This window comes from Pseudonaja textilis, chromosome 4, assembly GCF_049901715.1.
Source record: "Pseudonaja textilis isolate UNSWEBS1 chromosome 4, rPseTex1.2, whole genome shotgun sequence".
NCBI lineage: Eukaryota > Metazoa > Chordata > Lepidosauria > Squamata > Elapidae > Pseudonaja > Pseudonaja textilis.
The window spans coordinates 33381003-33405321 of record NC_141993.1 but is presented as its reverse complement, the minus strand read 5'-3'; the positions used below and the strand labels follow the sequence as shown (position 1 = coordinate 33405321).

The 24319-nt window shown below is 35.8% G+C and overlaps 2 protein-coding genes across 5 annotated transcripts in view; one reads left to right on the top strand and one right to left on the bottom strand.

Moving 5' to 3' along the window:
* DOCK1 (dedicator of cytokinesis 1) overlaps window positions 1-24319 on the top strand; it is a 399928-nt gene that overhangs the window by 150419 nt on the left and 225190 nt on the right. The gene's annotated exons all lie outside the window — the stretch shown is intronic.
* Window positions 1-24319, bottom strand: part of INSYN2A (inhibitory synaptic factor 2A) — a 55438-nt gene that overhangs the window by 5986 nt on the left and 25133 nt on the right. For 2 of the 4 annotated variants that reach the window (XM_026704956.2, XM_087932535.1), the window contains exons 4-5: window positions 23484-23576; window positions 6570-6641 (exon numbers count right to left, since the gene is read on the bottom strand). In XM_026704956.2, coding sequence (XP_026560741.1) covers window positions 6570-6641; window positions 23484-23576 — 165 coding nt within the window. Of the gene's footprint in view, window positions 1-6569; window positions 6642-13171; window positions 13268-23483; window positions 23577-24319 lie in introns of those variants that run through there. The other 2 variants (XM_087932537.1, XM_087932536.1) reach the window with 2 other exon arrangements.

Here is a 24319-nt window from a genome sequence, read left to right as displayed (position 1 = left end):
TAAGAAGAAAAAGATTAGCACCTATGTGACTCTGGACAACCACTCCCTTTAAGTAGAGGGCAGGAATCATCATTCTGCAATTGACTTTTGAGTTGAATAGTTCTTACTTGAGGGATATCATCAAGTTCATGCTTATAACACAATCTTTTAAGGATGAAAGATTGTGCCTCATTTTCTTTATCACTTTTTGGAGATCAATTTTTTTTTACTGAATTCGAAATATTAAGACATTTCATACCAAAAAGTATTTTCCTGTATTCATTAGGTGAGTTACTGCCCATTTGGAAAAAGAGTTTTAAATATGTTTTAAAGGTTTTTAAAAAGATAATTTTTGGATTAAACACCAAAAGGGTGCTTAGAATATGGATTTTAAAAAGTTAAAAGACTGAGGAATTAGGTATACTTGGAATTATAGTTTTGAATTCATTAGATAAATTTTTCCATTTGGAAATGGTAGTTATTTGGGCCTTCTTTTAAAAAGAGAAAACATGATAATGGAATCTTGAAAGTTTGAGACACTAGAGAGAGGTAAAAAACAATAAAGTCATCTAGTTAAGAATTGAAACAAAAATTTTGATGAACATTTTTGAATTTTGATCTTCAAAATTATTTGATATAAATAGATTCTGCGTCAATGAAGTCAAGAAGGACAAGCTGCAATTAATAAGTTTGAAATTAATTTGAATGTAGATTTAAATATGTCAAAGAGAAGGATATTCTCTTCTGGATGTTCAAATGAAACAGATGGATATTCCACTGATTAAAGGAGATGTTACAAACATTTAATTTGAAAAGTGATCCAGATAACTTTTTATTACTGGATTTTAAAAAAGGTCTGTAAATTCTGAAAAATTGGCAGGTTAAAAAAAAAGAATAGAAAACAAGCTATGTGACTATATTTGATAGGGTTAAAATTAAACTGTTAAAAATTCAGGTGAGAAATACAGAGCTAGTTTGATAGATCCAGCTTAAAATAGAGTTAACTATATCTGGATTTTCCATAATTATATATGGATTTTTCTCATAAAGAATAAATGAGATAGTTTTGTTTTTGGGATTTTACCATGTCACGTGTCATGCCCCTGGTGGAGACTGACTCTGAGCAGTCAGAGGAGGACCCAGCCCCATCTCTGATCCATCCTAGGGCATGCAGGGAGGAGAGGATCAGGGTAAAACATGGTCTACTCGGGAAAAGAGGGCCATGATCGTCTTCATGAGCTACAAGTGTGAGAACTGCATTAGACTTTGGACATGCATGCTAACAGACGCTGGAGACAAATTAGTGTTTTATTCCTAAAGGTTTATCTTGGTTGGCATTCTTCCAACGGACTGTACCTGGTTATCTTCCTGAAGTTGGCAATTATCTATCCTGGTCTGTTGTGGAACTTTATTCAGTGCGGTTTGTTTTTGGTTTTTGCTTCGTTATCGGCTCTTTGAATTTGAACTGTGTTTCTTTCCTTTGAAATGTTATTTTGAAAATAGTTTACTCCTCCACTGTGAACAATTAAACAGTGAAGCCAAGTTGAAGGCATTAAAGGACTTTTAGTTACGTTTTGGGTTTTGTTATATTTCTGATATACTCTGGGTCATTCACATCATGTGTAGTTTAGTGCATTATTCTGCATTAAATATTTTCAAATTTTCAAGATTTAGTATATTGATGGTAAAGTTACATGGGCAAGGTATTTGACTTGGTAGAGCAGAAACTGAGAATCTTTTCAGGAAATTCTCCTCCTGCCCCTTGTCCTTAAAAATATTATTATATGAAATAATATGAGCCCCTATGTTTTATTCACAGTAATGTGATTAACGCAGGCCAGATGCAGCCAATCAGCTAGCATGAGAAATAGACTGCAAGCAATCTGTTACTACCAAGGGAAATAAACCCAGAATTGAAGCCTTGGGGTTTCTCTCCCCCTCTCTTGCTATTCCACGGCCTATGTGGAAGTTGCTACTCATTGAAAGTCGGGCAGCTTGTATTTTCAGTCTTTGATTACTTATGTGAATGGTAAATTTATAAAGAAAGACAGGTTACAAAGACCTACAGCCAATACCTGACAAGAATAAAAATACAACAAACCAGTCAGGCTAACAGGAAAATAAATTACTTTGTTAGAGAAGGATTAACTGGAAAGAAAAATGTTGATATCAATGTATACTCAGCGGAACCTCAATTTCCTTGATCTCTTGTGTGTGGATCCTATTCAGAAGTGGAAAACTGGAGACTCTCAAATGTTGCTGAACCATGAGTGTATTATCACTCCCTATTGGTTATGCAGCCATCATTTAGCCATCACTGGTAATTTAACTTGAACTATTTAAAAGCCCAGATTCTTGTTCAGTTTTAATTATTTCATTTTACTATATTTTTTATACCTTAGAAACCCCTAAACACTGAGCTCCAGCAATATACTGCACCAAATCCATTATTTTGTTGTGCCTTTCTCTCCCTCTCTCAGCAGCAGCTTCCAAGGCCATAATTTCCAGCTATTACATTTCTTCCTGGATTTCTTCTGAATGAATATGCTTTTCTTAACATGTATGCACGTACACACAGGTATAGAAGAGTGAGGGTGAAAAGAAGCAGAAAAGCAATTGTTTTGGGGTGAACAACTCTCCCTCCATAGCCCATCTCCCTCTGTAATGCTTTTGTAAATGTTACAATGCCAAAGGAAAGGTACTTTCTTTTCAGCAGTTGTGCAATTACTATCCTAAAGGAGAGATGACAGTGAATATATTCCTAGTAAAAGCATGAATAAGGTGATGTAAGGATATAAAAAATGGCCTGCTCTGGCAGCCGTGAATGGAAGTTGCTAATTATTGTCATCTATTATGTTTTAAAAACAAGCAGTTGGGATAAAGTGAACAGCATGTTTTTAAAGATTTTGTATGAAAAAGCATGCAGGGAAAACAACCATGAGAGATGGCTGAAACTTAATTCATTTTGAATGCTTGTTATGACCCCAATGATATTTTCTGCTACTAGAAAAAGGAAATAGTTTTGTTGAGGAAATATTTGAATATTTGAATTTCCAACTTAATTAGGATATGGTTACATATATTTACATTCTATGAATTCCCACTATGGGTGAGTCAGCTAATTGTGTCTGCCAATTATTCTGCCCTAGTTTAATTTATAATTATTATTTCAATGCATAAAAGTAATGCACCAAGAATTTTACCTATTTTAAAAATGAAATTATCTGAATAGATAAACCTAAGAGCTTGCACTGATGGGGTGCATTTCTGAATTTATTTACAGATAGTTTATGTGTTCTGGTAAGTCACTTTCAGGCTGGAAAAATGTCAAAGATTTTACTGTAATATAACTTTAAGCTATTATGCATACAAAATAATGGGAAAGGGAATTAGAAAAAAAGGAATGGATAAAATCAGTGAATGAAATATATTGCAACAATTCCTTAATATACATTGGTGGGCCAAATAACATTAGAAAGAGGACCTTTTTTAAAGGTAAAGAAATGGATATAATGAATTTATGAACTGTCCTTCACTTCATTCAAGTGAAGAATTGTTACTTCAAAAGTGCTGAAGAATGATCGAAAGCAACCATTCAAGTCAAAAGTTTATTTTAGCATTCGCACAAGAACATGTAGCAACAAAGAAAACTGCTTGATTAGTGTATTCTATCCCCTAGCAAATGGATCAGTACATCACTTCTGATGATGGCATCTGCCAAGAAAATGCTATAGAAATGGAAGAAGAAAGAATTGCTATAAACCAGAAAATAGTTTACAGACGGACCTTGTGTATAACTCATTATAGTTGCTACTCCAGAGTAAAGAAAAATAAAATAAAAAATACTTGTTATTAAAGTAGTACAGGATTTGATTGATTTGTAGGGCATAGCTGCACAAAACTGGAGCGATTGGGAGTTACATCAGCTTCCTGACTTTCCAAAGGTCCTCCAGAAAATTCACATTGAAGGGGAAGAGCTGATTTTTTGAATCCAGTTTTGTGGACTTTTTAGGACAAGAATGGCAACACGAAGTCTCCAGAAGGCAAATGGCATCCATTTTACTCTTAAAGAGTAAACAGCATGAGAACAATTTGCTTCCCAAGACCTATTCTCAGCTCCACTTTTAAAACATACCAAAATGGGGAATTTAGTGGCGGAAGGGGGCATTTTCCGGAAAGAAATGAAAAAAAAAAACCCTCTCAGAGCTGACCTTTCTGTTTCTATCTTTATTTAAAACTCACACACTGACAGTAACTTCAGTATATCACTAAAGTTTAGCATTGTGTATCTTTGGCTACTGAAAGATGGAAATGGGGGTCCATGGAATGATAGTCTTTAAAAGGACAAGGATAAGGAATCTCTCCTTCCTGGATTTTGAAACATTGATGAAAATATAGGTAGTTCAATCTTCCCGACCACCTGTTCAGCAACCATTTGAAGTTGCAACAGTGCTAAAAGAGTGCTATCTTAAGACTGGTTCACAAAGTTCTGGTTGTCACAGAGCCCTTGCAGTCATTTTATCTTGATTTAGGTTCTTGGCCACACTCACAACAGTTGCAGGGTCCTGCAGTATTGTCAACCAAATCCCTCCTTGCTGGCTTCCCATAAGCAAAGTCAATGAGGAGAATGTTCCAAGTCACTACGGTAAGTCCCCTTGTTTTACTATGCTTACATCAAGCCCTGCACACCCCATCCCTCTTAAGCCTTGCTGTGGGATCTACCTCCAGGATTTCTGGAGACGTGCCCTGCTGTGGCCTTCACTCTCTTGGCTTTCCTGTGCTCGGATAGCTTGCCCCAATTTTCCAGGACCTCCCCCACACCCTGCAGGCACACACATCCCCAACACTCCTGAGTTCATTACTTGGGACTTCCACCATTTCCTGCATAACGACCTGCATATCTTGCTTTTAGCAAATGGAACTGTTATTGCTAAACGATGTGGTCCCATGATGTACTTTATGATTGCATCACTTAGCAATGACAAATCCAGTGCCAATTGCCATTGTAACACAAGGATTACTTATAAAGCTTTCCATGCACAATATTTCAGGATTCTTACAGTCACAGTATTTAGCTTGTATCAGTTAAAAAACCTTTATGCAACACTTGATTGCTAAAGCACAATTGTACAGTCCAAAACATTAGTTGCTTATACACAATTGAAAAGTATGAAGTAAAATTCACCTAAAGCCAATTTATTCCCTAAGAACTTTTGAACACCTCATCTCATTAATGGCATGCATTACACAGGAGAATGAATGGAATGGCATTAGACTGCAGCTCAATCGATACTGCACCAATTTATGCTTGATGGATTATGCAGACAGACAGCATAAGATGTGACACAAAAATACTTAGAAATGTAGTCCTTGTATCCTAAAACACCCTACATTATTTCTGGCAACAACTACTCCATAGGTTACCCAGTTAATATAACAAATTTTCATCATTGATTGTCCCAGAAAACTGTTCAACAAATATAATGTGCATCATTCTCATCAAAGATGATAAAATACAACCATACTGCTATAATGTAATTTAATTGTTACATTAAGCAATATATATGTGTACATATTTATGTACATTTATCAACTTATACTCTAGTTTTGTGAAGAATAATGAAAATCTATGCTTTTAATTGCGTGCTACTTTTCCAATTTCTGGAGGTGGGTATTATTTACAAAGGCACATCGACACATAATCTATTACAGGTAATCTTCAGTTAACTATGTAAATTGGGATCAGAATTTGTTGCTAAGCAATGCAGTTTTGAAGCATAATGTCACATGACAGTGCTGCTTATGGCACTTCTGGATGCTGTCATTAGGTGAATCCTGCAATGTCATTAAGCATGACATCATATTGATCGCCTTTTGTGACCTTCCAGCTTTTCCCATTGACTGCTTGTCAGAAGCTGGCAGTGAGGATCTCAAATGGCACTCGTGTGGCCATGGGGAATATGCTTCTGGAACTTTGTTGAGCAGTTGTAAGAACGGCTTATTCAGCACCATCATACCTTAAAGGGTTGCCGAATGACTGTTACTGAGGCCTGTATACATATTTTAACCAGGACTATTTTGCAATAAATATTTATTTGATCATGAAAATGTGATGTAGAAGGCTGAGTCGCTATTCATTCTTTTGCTTGAATGTTAAAAGTGTCCATATTCATTCATTGAAGACATTCCATTTTTAGGCTATACATTACAAGTATATGCTGTGTACCTTTTTAAAAGGGTAATGTTCAGAGCATAATTTACACTGTTAATTGTTTTCAAATTTATTATTGTAAACATCAAGTTACTGAAATGAAAAAAAAAAAAGATATTTTCGTGAAGTACTTGCTACAAATTTCTGTTCTTTTATTGTACAAGTTAATGCATAGCACTATCCCTATCTCATTTCTCTTTTTTCTAGTATTTAAATACCTTATAAATTGGCTTTATAGTACAGTAAACATTACTTTCCTGTTCTTAAGGGCAATCATGCTGAAATACCAATTTAAAACAGTGGCTTGCATGCAGGTCCCACTACTGAATAAAATCATTTTTACCCAATTTGAAAAGTGGAAACATGAGAAGTTACTTACCTATAGATTATACACGCACTGTTCCTACATGTGTCACAGTTGGAAGTGTCTTGACCAGTCCGATATGAAAGCCTGAAAATATAAAAACATATAGTTTAAAGAATTGCTTCTTCGTTATTTTAAGTGGATGAAAGGATGAAACCTAATTTTTACTTCTCATTGGATTGAAGGTCAGTTTTGTACCCGCATTTAGACACATAAGAATACTTACACATTTTGATATTCAGAAAATACAGTTTGCTAATATATTGACAATTGAAATCAATTTGCCTAAGCATGATTTACATATTGTGGATGGTACATGCCTGTCACAATGTTTTTATTAGATTTTCTCTATTCAAATGATACACATTGTCCAAAAGGGAATGCTTGAGTCATAGGCAATAAGCAAGAGGAATGACAAGATTGCTTAATTTTAGAAGTCATCCAATAAACATTTCATTGTCAGGGAAGGCACACAGATTGCTCTTATAACTTGCATTTGCAGCCCTTTGAACTTCCAGCATTATTTCTTGATTACACATAACCTAAATTAGATATACAGCTTATCTTACAGGTCATTTTGAAATGAACAGTAATTGACTAATACAGAGTTCTGATATAGTTGACAAGTTTGGTAAAAACTTAGGTCAAAAACATTATACTTTTTCCTGTTTATTGAGAAAAAATGATTCAAAGTTACATATCACAAGGTATGTGATCATCAGTGCATGTGAAGGGGACATTAGAGTCAAATATTTCAAATATGTTTAATTGGGCTCTCTATCTAGTTTCAAATCATATTTATGCAGAAATTCTGAAAATTCTAAAGGGTTCAGGTTCTCAAACTTTAACGCATATTATAAGATGTAATACCATCTATAATTAGTCTATTGCCCACATATAACTCTCTAACAAATGTTCAGTGTGCCTAATTTCCATCTAAGCCTATTACAATATGAATAGAGAAATCAGCTAATGTTATTTCAGCAATGTAAAAATCATACAGCAGGAAATTCTAATAAACTGAAATTAAATACTTGTGTTGTGCTTTAATTACAAGTAGTAACTCATGTCTGTTGTTTCAGAATACAAAGCTTAGCAACATATATCTTTCTCAATAATTTTACAATAATTTTGTGACTATATTTTCCACTTTATGCTTGTATTGAAAACTATGAAAATGCCGTATCAACTATTACGTGAACCCAAGAATCTTCTGTGAGTGACCAATCAGGATGGCCAAGTGAAGTGTCCCAGAGCTGTTGCTTTACTATCCCCAAAGCAAAGAGAAATATAGACTTTTTAGTTATGGTATGAGGGTCACTCTACAGATTTCATTGGAGTAATGAATTGTGACATCAGAACTGATGAACCTCTCTGATATCTGTGGGGTGGTGGCCAATTACATACAGACTAGTGGTACTGCTGCTACTATGGAAAAAGCGGGTATAGGAGAGTACTTAGCAGGACAGAACAGTAACATAGCAGATAGATCCTCATTTAATGTCAACTTCTTGGGCTGTCCCTATACATATACTTTCCAGTTGTGATGCTGAAGCTGCTTTGGTTGAGGGTATAAATGATAGGGATGAGCCACTGGATGTCCAAGATAGAAAATGATTGGATGTCATAAATTTTATCCATGGAGTTTGTAAAAAATGTGCCTCTTCCCCTTTCTCTCTATGAAACCTCATCACCTACTATCAATATTTCGTATTTGTTTAAAATGAACATCATATTGGTCATTTCCATAACTACAAAACTTCCAAGTACACAAATTTCTCTTAGCTTTTGGTGAAAGAAACAGCACTAGTTCTAATTATGGCAAGACAGATAACGTATAATTTTAAAAGCTAGAAATATGATGCCCAGGCATTATTGGTATCTGTAAACTGATAAAGAGTTTGGGGTTCTTAACAATTCTTCCCCAATACTGGGCTGCAATTTTTAATATCCCTGTTTTCATTATATCATGACATAATTTTTCAGACCAAATACAGGGATAGTAAACAAAATATAACACCCCCAGCCCAAAAGTCCCACTCTTGTTAAATTAATCAGGCTGTAATCTTTAATTTAATTCTTACTTCAGAGTAAGAAAAGGCAAAATACTTATGTGCATGATACATATTATGTGGCCTGCCATGCTTAATATTTTTGGCTGTCTCAATAATTTCATGCATATTTATATATTGTCTTGCTTTGACTTTTATTTGTGAGTATGTTTAGAAATTGCATTATTTTAAATCCAGTTAAGAATCCAAATAAGTTTAAATGTGATACCAGGAACAAATATGACCTTTAAATTTGCTTTCCTCAAATTTCCCAATTTATGCAGCCATAATTTATCCTTTTATTTGCGCAGAGCTGTCAGATATATGACTACAGGGAAAATGAAAAAGTTCTTTGCCCTTAAAGCTGTGAATTTTTATTCAGGGGAAAGTAGGGGAATGCATATACACTCAATTGCTGCAGGTGGCCACCTTTCTTTTCCTTTGAAAATAGATGTTTCAATATGGTATTTGCTGTGGAATAGAAAATTAGAAAACTAACTTTACAACTTGGATCCTTTACCTTTCTGGTTCACTGTAATAGAGGTTATCCTGAGTTCAGATACATTCAGATTATCTTATTATGGTCACAGACTAGTTTAATTAGATAAATATTTTTTAATTCTAACTGAAGATGCATTAATGCTGTACCAAAGATCTTCTGCATGTTTTACATTCCAAAGATATTATGTGGCTTAAGGTCAAACCTTTCAGATGACTGGTAAGTCGTGGTGGGGCAGTGGTTAAAGTGCAGTACTGCAGGCTACTTTTGCTGCCTGCCGGCTGCCTGTAATTTGGCAGTTCCAATCTCACCAGGCTCAAGGTTGACACAAAGTTGGTAAAAGGAGGACCCAGATTGTTGGAGGCAACATGCTGACTCTGTAAACCGCTTAGAGAGTGCTGTAAAGCACTGTAAAGCAGTATATAAGTTTAAATGCTATTGGTATAACCTCAATAACCAGCTCCAGGAATTCCCATTAATAGCTCACAGTATCAGGTATCATGCTATCATTTTCCTAAATCCATTGAACTTTCTATTTGACAGAAACAAGACTTCAGAAACAAGCAGCAAAATTTCCAGGTACCCCATACACCCCAGTGTGCTTTAGTCAAATTAATCTGGATGATTCATGACAATTTTTATCATAACATCACAACTGACAATTGGATGAGCTTAAATTGTTTACATAATTATAAAGTGACATAACACTGATGGCCTATTATATAAATTATGATTTAACCGATATGAGGCTTAATGGATAGCTAATCCCGATTAACATGAGGTTTTTATATGTTCTTTTAATGTTCTGAAAGAGGTACACAAGAATTCATGCAAATGTAGTTTTAGTTCTTTAAAAAGGAACAGCTTCCCTTAGAATTATAATGGGCCAGAAATACCAGCCTTTCCTTTTTATATATAATTGTACAGCTAGTTGAAAAAGAACTGAGTCTGAATTGTAGGAAAATAGTCTTTCCGTGGTCTTTTAGTATAACAATTTATATTGTGTGAAGAACTAGGCCCAGGATAGGATTATTTCTTTCAGAAGCTGGCCCAGTGACAAGGCTTTCTGAGTCACATCTAGCAAATTGAAATGTCATTTTCAATGAACAGTTATCTGAATAAAAAGCATACTTGTCATAAAAAAACTGTCTCTGATGAAATCCGCATTTTGGCCCAGAATAAACTTTCATATTCAGGACTGTTTCTGAAAGAGCTTAGGGCTCTTTTTGCTTCTCTTGGACAGCTGAACTTAAGACCATTTACTGGACCCTTACTGCTGCGCATTATAATGTGTTTAATATAGGGAAGTTTCCAATAACTTTGTCTGGCTGATAAACTTTTAGACCAATATTTTCTCAGACTTTATCAGTAATTAGCCAGAAACTGAACAATGTAATTACAATCACTCAGGTCTTACCCAAGAAGAAATGGTTGTGCAACATACTCTATTGAATCCTAGCCAAATTAATTTAAACCGAAATTACTTTATTTTCAAAGGTTAGAATGATAATATTAATGGTATAACTTATACAGTAGTTTGGAAGAAGTTTCAACCTTCAGAAATATGTTATCAGCTGAATTAATTCTTAGCTGTTCAGAGATCTTATTTCATTAGCTGTGACTAAAAGCTCCTGCCCAAATGCAGTAATTAATAATACCCTAATTACATAAATGAAAACCTTTTTGTCCAATTGGATTCTAGTAAATATCATAACAATCCCACTTTGAGATCAGTAATGTTAAACCCTAAGTTATGATTTATTTAGTTCTAATTACAATTTGCTACAGTAAACATCTCATTTTAAATATGATTATAAATATTACTATCTTATCTTGTATGGGTTGGAAAAATAGAATGATTTAAATGTTTTTAGTTAGCATCTGGACACTTAGAAAAAAAATGCAGGTAGTCCTCATTTAGCAACCATTTGTTCAGTCACAGTTCAAAATGAAGGGACATATGATCTGTGCCTGAACTTACAGTTTGTTATGTGATTGCGATATGGCTTTTGTCAACCCACTCACACTTATAGCAGGTTGCCAAAAGCCTTATGCAATCTTCTCTACCTGGTTTCCCAGAAAGTCCATAGGAAAAACTCACAGGTGTTTTTACCATAAACTATCTGGTTCCTGGCTGAAAAAGTCTGTCTTGAAATCCATGGTTGGATTTTGAGACAGGCTTAATTTCAGCCACTGTGCTTGAGAGTAAAAGTCCTGCCTGCCTGACCCTTCGCTCGTGTGGGTTGGAGTCTCTCTGGCAGGCAAGAAGAAAATTGCAGCTCTGGAAGGGAGAAAAGAAACTCTGGAGACAAAATTTCCTCCAGCCCAGTGCTTCAGTCCCCTTCTGCATATGGAAGCAGCTGTCTATCCCCCTCTGGCAGGCAGTTTTCTCTTTGTTGAATAATCATGTCTGAGAAAGCTTAACACTTGCAACAATTTACAATCTAAATTCCAAACTGCAATTGTGGATAGAGGCCTATCTGTATTTAAGTGATATTACTGAGTGATACTTAAAAGGTGATGGTAAACATCACTATTCAGAGTAATGTACCAAAATAAGCAATCATTTGTTATTCTAAACCAGAAGACAGTAGTCTTGACTGAGTGCAGTATTTCAATGCAAAGCATTAGCAAAGTTTTTAAAGGTATCTTCCATTTCAACAGAATGATTTCTATAGCTGCAGTTTGTTCTGCCGGGCTAGAAACCAGGCGACTGACTACTAGTCCTGTTTTAGGCCAGTCACGCTCTGCCGGCCCAACCCATTTCACAGGGCTGTTGTTGTGGGGAAAATAGGAAAAGGAAGGAATATTAGGTATTCCTGCTGTGTGTGTTTTGTAGAAATTATAAAGGTGGGATTGAAAAAATATGAAAACAACTTTGGTGAATTACATAGTTAACACTGACTCTGTACTAGAGTAAGCAGAATGGTTACTACTGCCACATATTGCCATTTAAAAAAAAGATTTTATAAAAATGTGAAATTCCATTCCCAATAGGAATATTTACTTTGGCTATAAATTCTTCTAATTGATGATTCAGTGTATTTATGGATTTCAGTTTGTACACATATAAAAAATAAGAAGATAGATCAGAATATAAACTGCAAGCAACCATAAACATTTGTTCTTATAAATGAATATTTTGTCCTAAAATGTGTATATAAAATAAATGCATCTCTAAAATCCACATTATTCAAAATGAAATATTCTGCCAACAAAAGAAGGAAGGAAAGGTATCAAAAATCATTCTAAAACTATAGTTTTATTATATTTGACCACTGTATTGCTTTGTAAATCAATCATGAATGATACATCTGCAACTATGGAATAAATCTGAATACATTTTAGAAAATATTACTTATACATAACTTATTTTCAGTTTATTGGATTTGGAGAAAAACTACATAATTTTGTATACCATACACACAATGTCCACTCTAATGAAATTGGGATCCATTTTGTACAGTGTAAATGTTTGAAAATCCAGATAGTTGTTTTAAATTTCACTTTACTTTTTATCATATTTAATTGCCATATTAGGCTATTGGGATATACATCTCATGAATGTTTTCATGTGTGTTGTTTGTAATAGTGTCAAAATAAGGTGACACTTAATATTATTCCTGTTACCTGAAGATTACATAGGTTAGTGAAGAACACTGTAGGAGCTGGTTTTCAGGACTCCTTTATCAGTTTTATTTATATAGCAAAATGCAAGATCACAATATAGCTCAATTAAAGCAAAATAAAATGTAAGACTTTGTGTAGCATTTAGTAATATATCAGCAGAAGTTGATTCTGTTTACAGGGCAATAGCAATCATATGTAACTCATTCTTGCTCTCAAAATTTCCTCTGGAGAGTTCCTTCCCCCACCACTTAGATTATTTTATATGCTCTAGTAGGACTACAAGAGAAAGGGGAACTAAATCCTCCTATGCAAGCAAATCTCCAGCATCTTCATGAAAGCATCTTCATGAAATTGCTAGGAGCATCTTCATGAACACAGCACAGCATCTTCATGAAATTGTTAGGAGCTGGATGAAATATCAGCAGGATGATGATGATTGACGATGATGATGATGATGAACTGTACAACACAACTTCAGTCAGTTCTAGGCAAGCTATGGAACCACTGACTCAGTATTTGGAGGCTGTGAGGGGCTAAATGGGACAAAACAAGCTCATATTAAATCCTTGTAAGACAGAGTTGAATAAGAGGTACATATCTCAAATCTCCCAGGTTGCATATCCTGTCCTTAAGAGGAGTGCAGTCCTGCCTAGAGCTAATTTTAGAACTGATGTCAAGTTTTAGATGAAGGTTCTAACTGAACTGTCCCAAAGTTGGCTGCAGATAGGGTTACACTCCTCTGAAGAAGCACATATGCAACCAGGGGGCTTGGACATGGATTATTATTCAAGTATAAGGTTGAAACCTGATCATGAAGGTTTTTACACATTTTCATTAGCGCTCCAGCTGGCCTTTCTGACCTAGATTACCATGTATCAATGAATTGTTATCAACTTGCAAGTAGATTAAAGCAATGTACATGGGTCCATTGAAAATTATTTAGTTGTAATGGGTTCAAATTATAATGACCTGATTGCTAGCAACATGAAGTAGATTTAGTAATGTTACACTTTTGTTGAGGTCACTGCATTGATTATTATATAGGCCACAGGAAATGGCCTTGAAGGCAGGAGCGAAGAGGTCCTACCAATGCAATAGTTAGATAAGCAGGGTTTGAGCCTGGGCCAAAAAACTAATCTGAGAAACCATACCAGAAAAGGCCCTCCCTAGTTCACATAAGGTGAGAAAGGAGAAAACACATTAAGACTTGCAGGGCTACAGCAGTTATAATAAAAGCAGTCGTCTTCTATGCAGCACTGGTTTCAATAGTGCCTTATTTAGAGTTATGGTTTTTAATCTTTAAAGCCCTTTGTGGCTTGGAACCACAAGTTCTCAGAATTATCCTTCCTATTAGGATCAGCTTTACCTATGTGCCCATTTTAGAAATGTTGCTAAACATTTTATCCCTTGTAAGGTAAAGGGAGAGAGGTCTGGAGGAACACTTCAGCATGACCCATGATTGTTATACTTTGTTATAAGATGGGTAACTATATATTGTATATAAAATAAATAAATGTTATAAAATATCTTACATTAAATAAATCAATATATGTTATAAGATATCATGAGGTAAAGGGCAACCAATTTTGCCTGCTTTTTGGAAAACTATTAATGTTTTTTTAACAGTTGGTGGATCTGGACTGCTTATGTAATATACTACTATGTTAGTATTGATGTGATTGATTTTACTTTTGTTATTTAAACTTCCTGATCATTTATTGTAGGGCAGGATAGAAATGGGATATAAACAAATATTTACTGTCTTTTCATTACTGAATTAGCATAGTACCTATTGTGTTTGTGAGTTCTGAGGTTGGGCCTTGCTTTATTCAGGTTTATAACTGGAACACCTCTAAAAAGATTGAAAAAGATTAGAATGGGCATTGGTATAATGACCTGAGAACACCCTTTCTATCTACGCTGCTAGAGAGTCCAGGATGGGTTAGACTCCTCCTGAAGATGTCATAGAGCTGAGTCTGCCTCTGGGAGTCTCCCCAGCTTTGGCAAAGATACTTGACAGACTTAAGTGAGTGTCTCTGGAAGCCAAACAGAACGTTAAACACCAACATACCTTACCAGAATCGGATGAAGTAAGGGTGGGGCTGGACTCTCTAGCAGCAACACTGCATTTTATAGCAGAATTCAAAAGAGCTACTGCCCTGGGATAGAAGCTGTTTTTTAGCCTATTTGTCCTTGTTTTTATTATTCTGTACCATCTGCCAGATGGTAATAGTTAAAAAAAAGGGTGCCCAGGATGAGATGGATCATTTTGAACTTTCTTAAGGCAGCGGGAGCTATAAAACTCTTCCAAAGAGGCGAGACAGCAACCAATGACCTTCTGGGCAATGATGTTAACCCTCTGGAGTGCTTTCCTATCTGCCACGGTGTAATTGGCAAACCATACAGAAGTGCAGTATGTTAAAATACTCTCTATGGTGCAGCAGTAGAAGGTCACCAGCAGTTTTTCATTCAGTTGTTTTATGAGAAGTCTCAGGTAGTATAATCTCTTCTGGGCTTTTGACCAAGACTACAATGTGGACACCCCAGGTCAGGTCCTCTTTTAGGGTAACACCCAGAAACTTAAAACTAGCCACTTGCTCCACTTGGTTTCCAATGATAAGCAAGGGCTGGATGTCTGATCTGTTCCTTCTATAATCCATATAAGCTCCTTGGTCTTATTGGTGTTGAGGACCAAGTTATAGTCTCCACACCATGAAAGCAACTGGTCCACCTCATCTCAGTAGGCAGACTCATCCCCCCCCGGAGATAAGTCCTACCACTGTTGTATCATCTGCAAATTTAGCAATAGTATTACTAGCGTGAGTGGGAATGCAGCCATGCATATCAAGAGTATAGAGTAAGGGACTTAACACACAATCTTGTGGTGTATCAATGTTAAGAATAAGGGCTGAAGAGGTATGATTACCTAATCTGACCCTCTGTGAGCAACTAGACAGGAAATCCATAATCCAAACACAGATTGAATTAGAAAGCCCAAAGTCCAGAAGTTTAGTCACTAGTCTATGTGGAAGAATTGTGTTAAACACAGAACTAAAATCCACAAAGAGCATCCTCACATAGCACCCCCGCTGTTCTAGATGAGTCAGAGCAGTGTGAAGAGTGATGGCTATAGCATCCTCTGTAGATCTATTTTTTCTGTATGCAAACTGGTGTTTATCAAATGTATGTGGAAGACCAGAAATGATGTGCTGGCAGACCAATTTCTCAAAGCACTTCATGATGATAGGAGTGAGTGCCACTGGTCTGTAATCATTGAGGTTATTGATAGGGAACTTCTTTGGCAGCGGAACAATGGTGGAAACCTTCAAACAAGATGGAATAGTGGACTGGGATAAAAACCAATTGAAGATCCTGGTAAAGACTCCTGCCAACTGATCAGCACAGTCTTTAAGCACTAGGCCAGAGATACCATCAGGACTCGCAGCCTTTCTAGGGTCCACAGCCCTCAGAATGCTCCTCACCTCCTGTTCCTCCACAATGAGGTGGGGTTACAATTGGTTGGTAGTTGTATTTTATCCGTATCTTATGTCTTCACTTCAAAGCGAGCAAATTAATGATTCAGTTCCTCTGCCAATGAAGCATCCCCCTCAGCAGGGATGACATTGGTCGATTGATGGTTTGTAATTTGTTGAATCTCTCACCAAACCTGCCTCATGTTATTGCTATAAAAATTATCCTCAATCTTCCTCTTATAATCAGTCTTGGCCTTCCGAATATCTTTCTTCAGATTAGCTCTGGCAACACTGTATCTTGCCCCATCACCGGACCTAAAGGCCTTGGTCCTCTCACACAAGAGGCGCTGGACTTCCTTGGTCATCCAGGGTTTCTGATTGGGATAGATCCTAATACGTTTATCCACAGTATCTGTGCAGTGTTTGATATAGCACAGAACAATTGCAATGTGCTCTTCTAGGTCAGGGTGGTAAAAGATGTCCCAATTTGTGTTCTCAAAACAATCCTGAAGTTGTTGGGAAGCATCTTCTGGCCAAGATTTCACTGTCTTTATTATAGGCAGAGCCCGTCTCCTAAGAGAGATGTATGCTGGTGCTAAAAGCAGTGACATATGGTCTGATTGTCCCAAATGTGGTAGTTGTATAACCTTATAGCCATGTTTGATGTTGGTATATACTTTGTCCAATATGTTTGCTCCTCTAGTAGCACACTTATCATGCTGATAGAATTTAGGGAGAACTTCTTTTAAATCAGCTTGATTAACCCGCTATGATATGCACAGCATCAGGATACTTATTCTGCTGATTACTAACAATGTTATACAAGAATCCAAAGCTATTGGCATCAGGTGGGACATAAACTGCAGTAATCAAAACCACGCTGAATTCCCGCAGAAGATATATGGGTATACATTTAAGAGTTATATATTCCAGATCCAGGAAGCAGTGGCTGTCTACAGTCTATGTATTGATACACCAGCTTTTGTTCACATAAAGGCTTAAACCTCCCCCTTTGATCTTGTCAGAATTTTTACTCCTGTCCTGCCGGTGAGATATGGTAGCCTTCCAGCTCAACAGCTGCATCTGGAATGAATGAATGAAGCCAAGTTTCTCTGATTAGCAAAACATAGCAGTTCTTGATGAATTTAGTCTTTGCAATCTGTAGCCTTAATTCATCCATTTTGTTAGTCAGAGATCTTTCATTGGTAAGAAATATACTTGGAATTGAAGGCTTGTGTGGAAACTTATTCAGCCTAAAGACAACCCCAGCATGGCATTCTCTCTTCCTGTTCTTCTTTCTCCACCTCTTCCTCCTTCCCACAGGGATAGTGGTCCATGGCTCCCCCAGGGGCCTAGCTGCCTCCTTTAGCATGTTATGAGAATGTATAAAATTGTCCTTAATAGCCTTTTCACATTCACAGCCAGTCCGATTTGTAACAAGGCTTGCCAACTATAGATGCTCCTTGCCCCACAGGATTCAATCAAGGAAAGGATCCAAAACACACACAGAACCATACACACCATACACTGAAAGAAGGAGCAGTTAGCCGCTGCATCCATGTGTGCAGCCATTTTGAAAAAAATCAATCAATGAATCCATAAAATAGGTCCTCTTGTCTCAACTGCTAAGTTTACTCAAGAACCTTTGATGAGGGGTAAGGTAAAATTATGTTTGCTGGCTGTCTACCACTGGTAATAAAGTGTTCTGTGTACAATTTATTCACTTTTTCTCTTGCCTCTATAACCATCTTGAATATTTTTTTATTCTTTTGTTGACTAAATGTCTAACCACTTCTCTGCCAAGTTTTCTGGTTAGGATAGCTTTAAAGATGTATTGATTGCTTTTGTCGTCTCTCTCCCCCATTATTTTGACACATCATTTCTGAACGTGGGAATTTAGTTTGATGCTTCAGCTACCAGGTCTATTCCTTAATGGGAAACTACTCCGGAGCAACTCCAGTTTCAAAAATAGGTATGATGGTCCTCGACTTCAGACCACAATTGAGCCCAAAATTTCTGTTGCTAACTGTTGTGGTTCGCTGGCAGCAGGTGCAGATGGCAAGGAGTCAGATGAGGGACCTGTGTGTGATGCAGGGATGGGGCCAGTACCATCAGGGAGTGGAATGCTGACTTTGGAGATTGTGGAGGCTGGCAGCAGTGATGAGGCCCCCAAGGAGCCCGTGCTCAGCGCACGTGCACGTAGGGTTTCTGGAAGGAAAGGGCAGCTGCCGCAACACAGGCAACTCGGGAGTAAGGCTGGAAGGTAATGGCTCCTCCCCGAGAAAATAAAAGCCAGCTGAGAAACTGCAGTTCTTTGCAGGAGACAATGAAGTGTGATACTCGAGCCTGGTAGATGTTAGAATATCTGAGTTGGTGGTTTGGAGACTCTTTGATTTATTGTTTAGGAACTTTATCTGTTGTTTTTGGCAGCCTTGCAAAAGGCTGTCTTTCTTGTTGGAGCTAATTAGTTGGAAGCAGCCTATTATCTGTGAAGAAACAGGATTAGTGAATGAAACAGAAAAAGGTGCTGTTACCTTTGTTTTGTGTTTACTCTCTTGGAACCAGGTTTAGGTCAGAACACTGAGATAGTTGTTAAGTGAGTTTTGTCCCATTTTATGACCTTTCATGCCACAGTTGTTAAATTAGTAACATGGTTGAAAAGTGGCTTCCCGATTGACTTTTCTCATCCAAAGATCGCAAAAGGTGATCACATGACCTGAGATACTGTAACCTTCATAAATATGAATCGGTTGCCAAGCACCTGAATTTTGATCATGTGTCCATGGAGATGTGCAATGGTTGTAAGTGTGAAAACCTGTCATAAGTCACTTTTTCATTGTTGTTGTTGGTTACTAAATGAATGGTTGAAAGCCGAGGACTACCTGTAAGTTCTAATAATTTTAGATACCAAATATTTGAACTATATGATAGAAAATGTTTACACTAATGTTCATTTCTGACCAAGCTACTTTCAGCATTAATTACACAGTGGTTTCTATTTCTATTTTTGGCTCAATGATTACTTCTTCCAAACAAAAGGCAATAGAAAACTGACTTTTGGCTAAGTGTACTCTCTAAACAAATGTAGTCTGTTTCCATATCCCAATAATTAATCAGTATTCCAAATGATTAAGAATAAAACCTACAATAGTTTTGCAGTGTCTCATTTAAGAGAAGTTCAGTGAATTCTCATTACAGTAGTAATTTCTTTAGTTTATGCTCATTTTCGCCACCTAGTGGCCCATGTGACCTTTAGTCTGAAATTAAAAGATATCTGGTCTGTTCAGTTATTTATGGTATACCACAGATCTCTACTGATATTAGAATTCACAATGGCAACATAGCCTAAGATACTGTATATAAACTAAAAATCAGGATTTTTTTCACCAAGATTTAAGCATACTTTATATGACTCAAGGAAAAAAAAACTGTTCTGGATTCAAAGTACTGTACCATATTGCCAATGTCAAATTTCTCTAAATTTTGGAAATTATATTTTTTTCCTTGAGAAATATTGGGGACAGACTTCTTGTTAAGAGCATATAGCCACTGTTTTATGCTTCACTGGATTATACTTCCAGAGAAATAAAGAACAAATATACATTCATTTCAATTCCAAATGAAAATTTCAAGTTCCTAACTAGTAGATTATGCTTATGGAAAAACATCAAATTATATAAGAGAGGTATATGCATCTTCAGTAGTGCCATGGAATGTTAAGTCTGAGTTATGCCATGGGGTAAATTAGACAACTGATAAATGGGAGGAGACTACTCAATCAGATTTAAAAACAAGATAGGGTAAGAATAACAATACATTAAACCTTAGCTCACACATTTTATTGTGTGTCCCCAGCTCCTCACATTTTAGTTAAAAGCTTGTTCTTTAAAAAGTTAGGAGATGTATGAGCAAATCCCCTGCCAAATCTCTACTATACATTTCTCATATGCACACACACATACGGAAGAAGTAGCCAATGCATAGGACCCTGTTTCTCCAACAATACGGCCTCCCCCAATCGGAAGTCCCAGCATGTTTTATAGGCATGAAATGAAATTAAGCCCCTCCCCCCAAATTAAGGCCTATATTAAAACATGCGAAATGGGGGGAATAGTGGGGGGGCTTGCTATTAGGAAGTACTTTTGTTGCACACCCGGATATGGTGCTGCCTGCGTTGACCCCGATACGAAGTGCCCCACCAACTCCGAGGTCAACATCCAAGCTGTTGCCGCCCACCTGCCTGAAGATGCAAGGGGGGGGGGAATTAAGTCACCCCTGAAAAGAGGGCCTAGCCATTTTTTTGGGGCTCAAAAAAAAAAAAAAAGACCCCGGCCTTATTATATGAGAAACACGGTAGTATATAGATAAAGATGAGCAAGAAATTGGATGAGTATATTGGGACACTAATCAACAATAGGTTGTCTCTTGATAAAATAACCAGTTTAGTAACAGGGCTATTCTCTCTTTCATCCTGAGAATAGGAGTTGAAAATCCTATTCATGCTCAGCTGAAATCAGAATGCACTGTTAGAATTCATGTAAAATCTGAAATCCTATTAATGTCCAGCAGAATCAATGTATTTCCTGGGATATTTCAAACACTGGATAAATATTTGACAACATTATTCCAGGACATCATATATTGTCTATTAAATTATCCAATGATTCTGTGTACGCGGGTGCACATACTATATATATATTTCTAGATTGCCTATAATAAACATGATATTTACTTATTTGGAATTTAAAAATTCTTAGAGCTGCATTGTAACTGTAAGAACCAATTTGGGAGGAGGAAAGTATTGAGATAGAGAAAGTGTAAAGGTGAAACCAAATATACATTGCCCCAAATTTATACTATATACAGTGGTACCTGGGTACTCATCATTAATCGGTTCTGGAAGGTGCAATGAATACCTAAAAAGATGAGTACCAAACAAATTTTTCTCATAAGGAATAATGTAGTGAGTCAAAGGCAGCTGACATCAACAAGTTCTAGCTTGCATGTTAACTACCAAACAGTGAGTACCTGGACAAAATTTTCACATCAAAATGTGTTGAGTATCAAATTCAATGAATTTCAAAGCAGTTGAGTACCAAGGTACATCTGTGTTAAATTATTACAATAAATAAACTTTTAGGAGTGGAAAGATTAGTAGAAATAGTAGACAGAGTCAAAATTAGAGGCTGCAATATTAACTATTTAAAATTTGTAGGTAACACCATTTCATTAGCTGAAAGTAACTTAGAAGAGGTCATAATCAAAGTACAAATAGAGGTTAATGTTAAATGTTAAGACAAAAGTAATGGCAAAGAAGATGGTAAAACTGTTTTCTTGGCCTCATGAGTAAAGATGAACTTTGTGTGGGAGAATTAAAGAGGAAATTAATTCTAGGGAGGAGGGGTTAAATAAGAGCATGACGAAAAAGATAAAGATCAAAATATTCAAAGCTTTCTAATGCTAATGTACAGCTATGAAAGCTGGACACTGAGAAAGAATTATAGAAACAAAGTAGAGATTCTCAAATTTTGAAAATCATTGCTAAGAAAACCCTGGACCATAAAAATTAATCAGATCTGGAATGTATAAAGTAAGTTTTCATTTGAAACAATAATAAGTAAAATATAGGTCAAGATGGCAAGTTTACGGAACCTGAATTGTAGTTCCAAACTACTTCATTAATTTCATGGAACAAATTTCTATCTTGCATTCCTGCTAGCAGTATTTGTTGTCAGATCTATTTATGAGAATATGGTATATTGATTACACTTGTATCCTGTCAAGGAGATCATTTTTGTCTCACAGTAAACATATGATATAGATTTGGCTTGAACAAACATGAACTTTGAAGGAAAGAAGGTGTTTTAGGGCACACATGTGCTCATGTAGCATCTATCAGCAATTAATTAAAATATTTGCATGTTTAACTACAATGATATGGGTGTAGTTCTTAGAAAAGATAATGGGGGTGTAATGAGGTAGTTAGCTTAAGTTAGGCAAGCCAATACTCAGATTTTCAGACGGATATACAGAACTGAATGATTTCTTGGTTTAAATATTCTGAGACATGTGCTAACTAGTTCATTAAAGCCTCTAAAACATTTGATAATATTTTCTATAGTACAAGGATAATAAATGTTTTCTGGGAAGATCTGTTTTGAAACAATAGCATTTTTTTAAAGTTCTGCTTTTTCCCATGAGAAATAACTCCTAAGACAAAGGTTCATGATAAAAATAAAAGGGAGAGCATAACTGAAAGAAGAGTCAAACAAGTGGCCATTGGAGGCAAAAGTCAACAGAAAATGAACTTGTGTGGTAGTTATATCTTGACAACAATATGTCAAAATATACTTGCACTATTTACAGTCTAGAATGGTGAATTGTTGCAAGTTCTAAGAAACTTTAAAATATCTACATTCATGAAAAAATTATTAAAACACATCTACAGAATTATAGCCAGGCTACTTTGTGGAAAAGAGGTCTTGACTTTAGTATGTTAAAAAGCATTTTCTGTATATGTATCTTTATGTCATTAAATGTAAAAATGAGTGAAAGCAAAGGAAGGAGAAAAAAATAAACACAATGTAACCTCCACTCACTATTTCTTATTGACGTATAATAAATATTTATTAAACATCCATCAGCTTGTAGCTTTCATCTTCCAGTTTTTATTTTTTTGAAGAGCATTTTTTTCTTTTGGAATTTTGGATCCAATATTTGGTATGTGCCTTTCAGGATTTTTCAGCAAATAATTCCCCCCTCTCTATCCAGATAGTCAAACAGTATTATAGGATAGATTCTCACTAAAAACAAGGAACAATTTACTGAGATTTGATAGGCTACCCATATCCCTGAGCCTAGCTGTCACAATCAACTGAAAACATGGAGAAATACAATCAGTCCATGCTGTATATCTCGAAGTATACTATTGAATGTGTGCATGTTACACCTTAATATCCGAATTGGGTTCTTCCTGGTTCAGTAAAGTTGTGCAAAAAGGAACTAGTGTATAATTTAGCAATATACAATGTCATTTTCCAGTGAATTATAACTAGTGTATTGTACTGAATTTTGTGCAAAATTCAGCAATCCCTTTACTTCTTTGATTTTCTAACAGTAATTGTATTCAGTTTTATATTTTCCCTTAGTTGTTTAAGACAGTCTTATATTACTAGTTCTCTTATACATAATGGACTTATTATTTCTAATACGTGAACTAGGATGAAATAGTTTATTATTTATAACAGTCCAATAGCACTTATAGTAGAAGACTTACTTTAATGGGTCAAGTCTCAACAAATGAGAAGAAGCTTTCATTACATAGTCAAGGTCCGATTTCGACATAAAGTTTTTCCCCTTGGAACAATATCTGTGAAAAAATACATGTGAAAAAATTATGTAGGATTAGGATTCAAAATCCAGCTGGATTTTGCAGGGGAAAATGAGACAGCAAAAAGTAGCAATCTGATTTCTGTAGACCTATGTAACATTTTTCACAGATATTTTGCTGTACATATTTATGTAGAACAGAAATATTTATTGGGACAAAAGTGTTAAAAGCTGATCAGTTAATTGTTTCAGTTAATAGCTGTTCTTGTAAGAAGTGTAAAGTTTAAAATATATAATGAAAAATGCAAAATTAAGTGTACTTATAATTTCATAATTATGTTGAGAACATTTTTTCTGAGTTTTAAGATGTAGAATTAGAGAATAATTTTAAATTATGTCACCTGCACCCTCTCCAACTCAAAATAAAAATCAAAGATTGAGTTTATTGCCCTGGAACAAGATCAAACAGATGTAATATTTAATCAGATAATATGTGTAATAAATATGGAAAGAATTTGAAAGTTTGAAAGAAATGGCTTCTTTAGTTTCCTGAAAAGAGACTTTACTTTCTGACAGAAACTAACTGATATATTAAACATGATGATACATTTAGATCTAGGATTCATCTGAATTAAGGAGCACTTCAAAAGATGTTTTTCCTCGACATGGAAGAAAACATTCCTCTTCCTCTCAAGTTGCTAGCTATAGACTGGACTTCAAAAAAACAAGGCCTTGGTTACTGTGAATAATACATATGGTTAGCTTTTTTTAAAAAAGTGCATT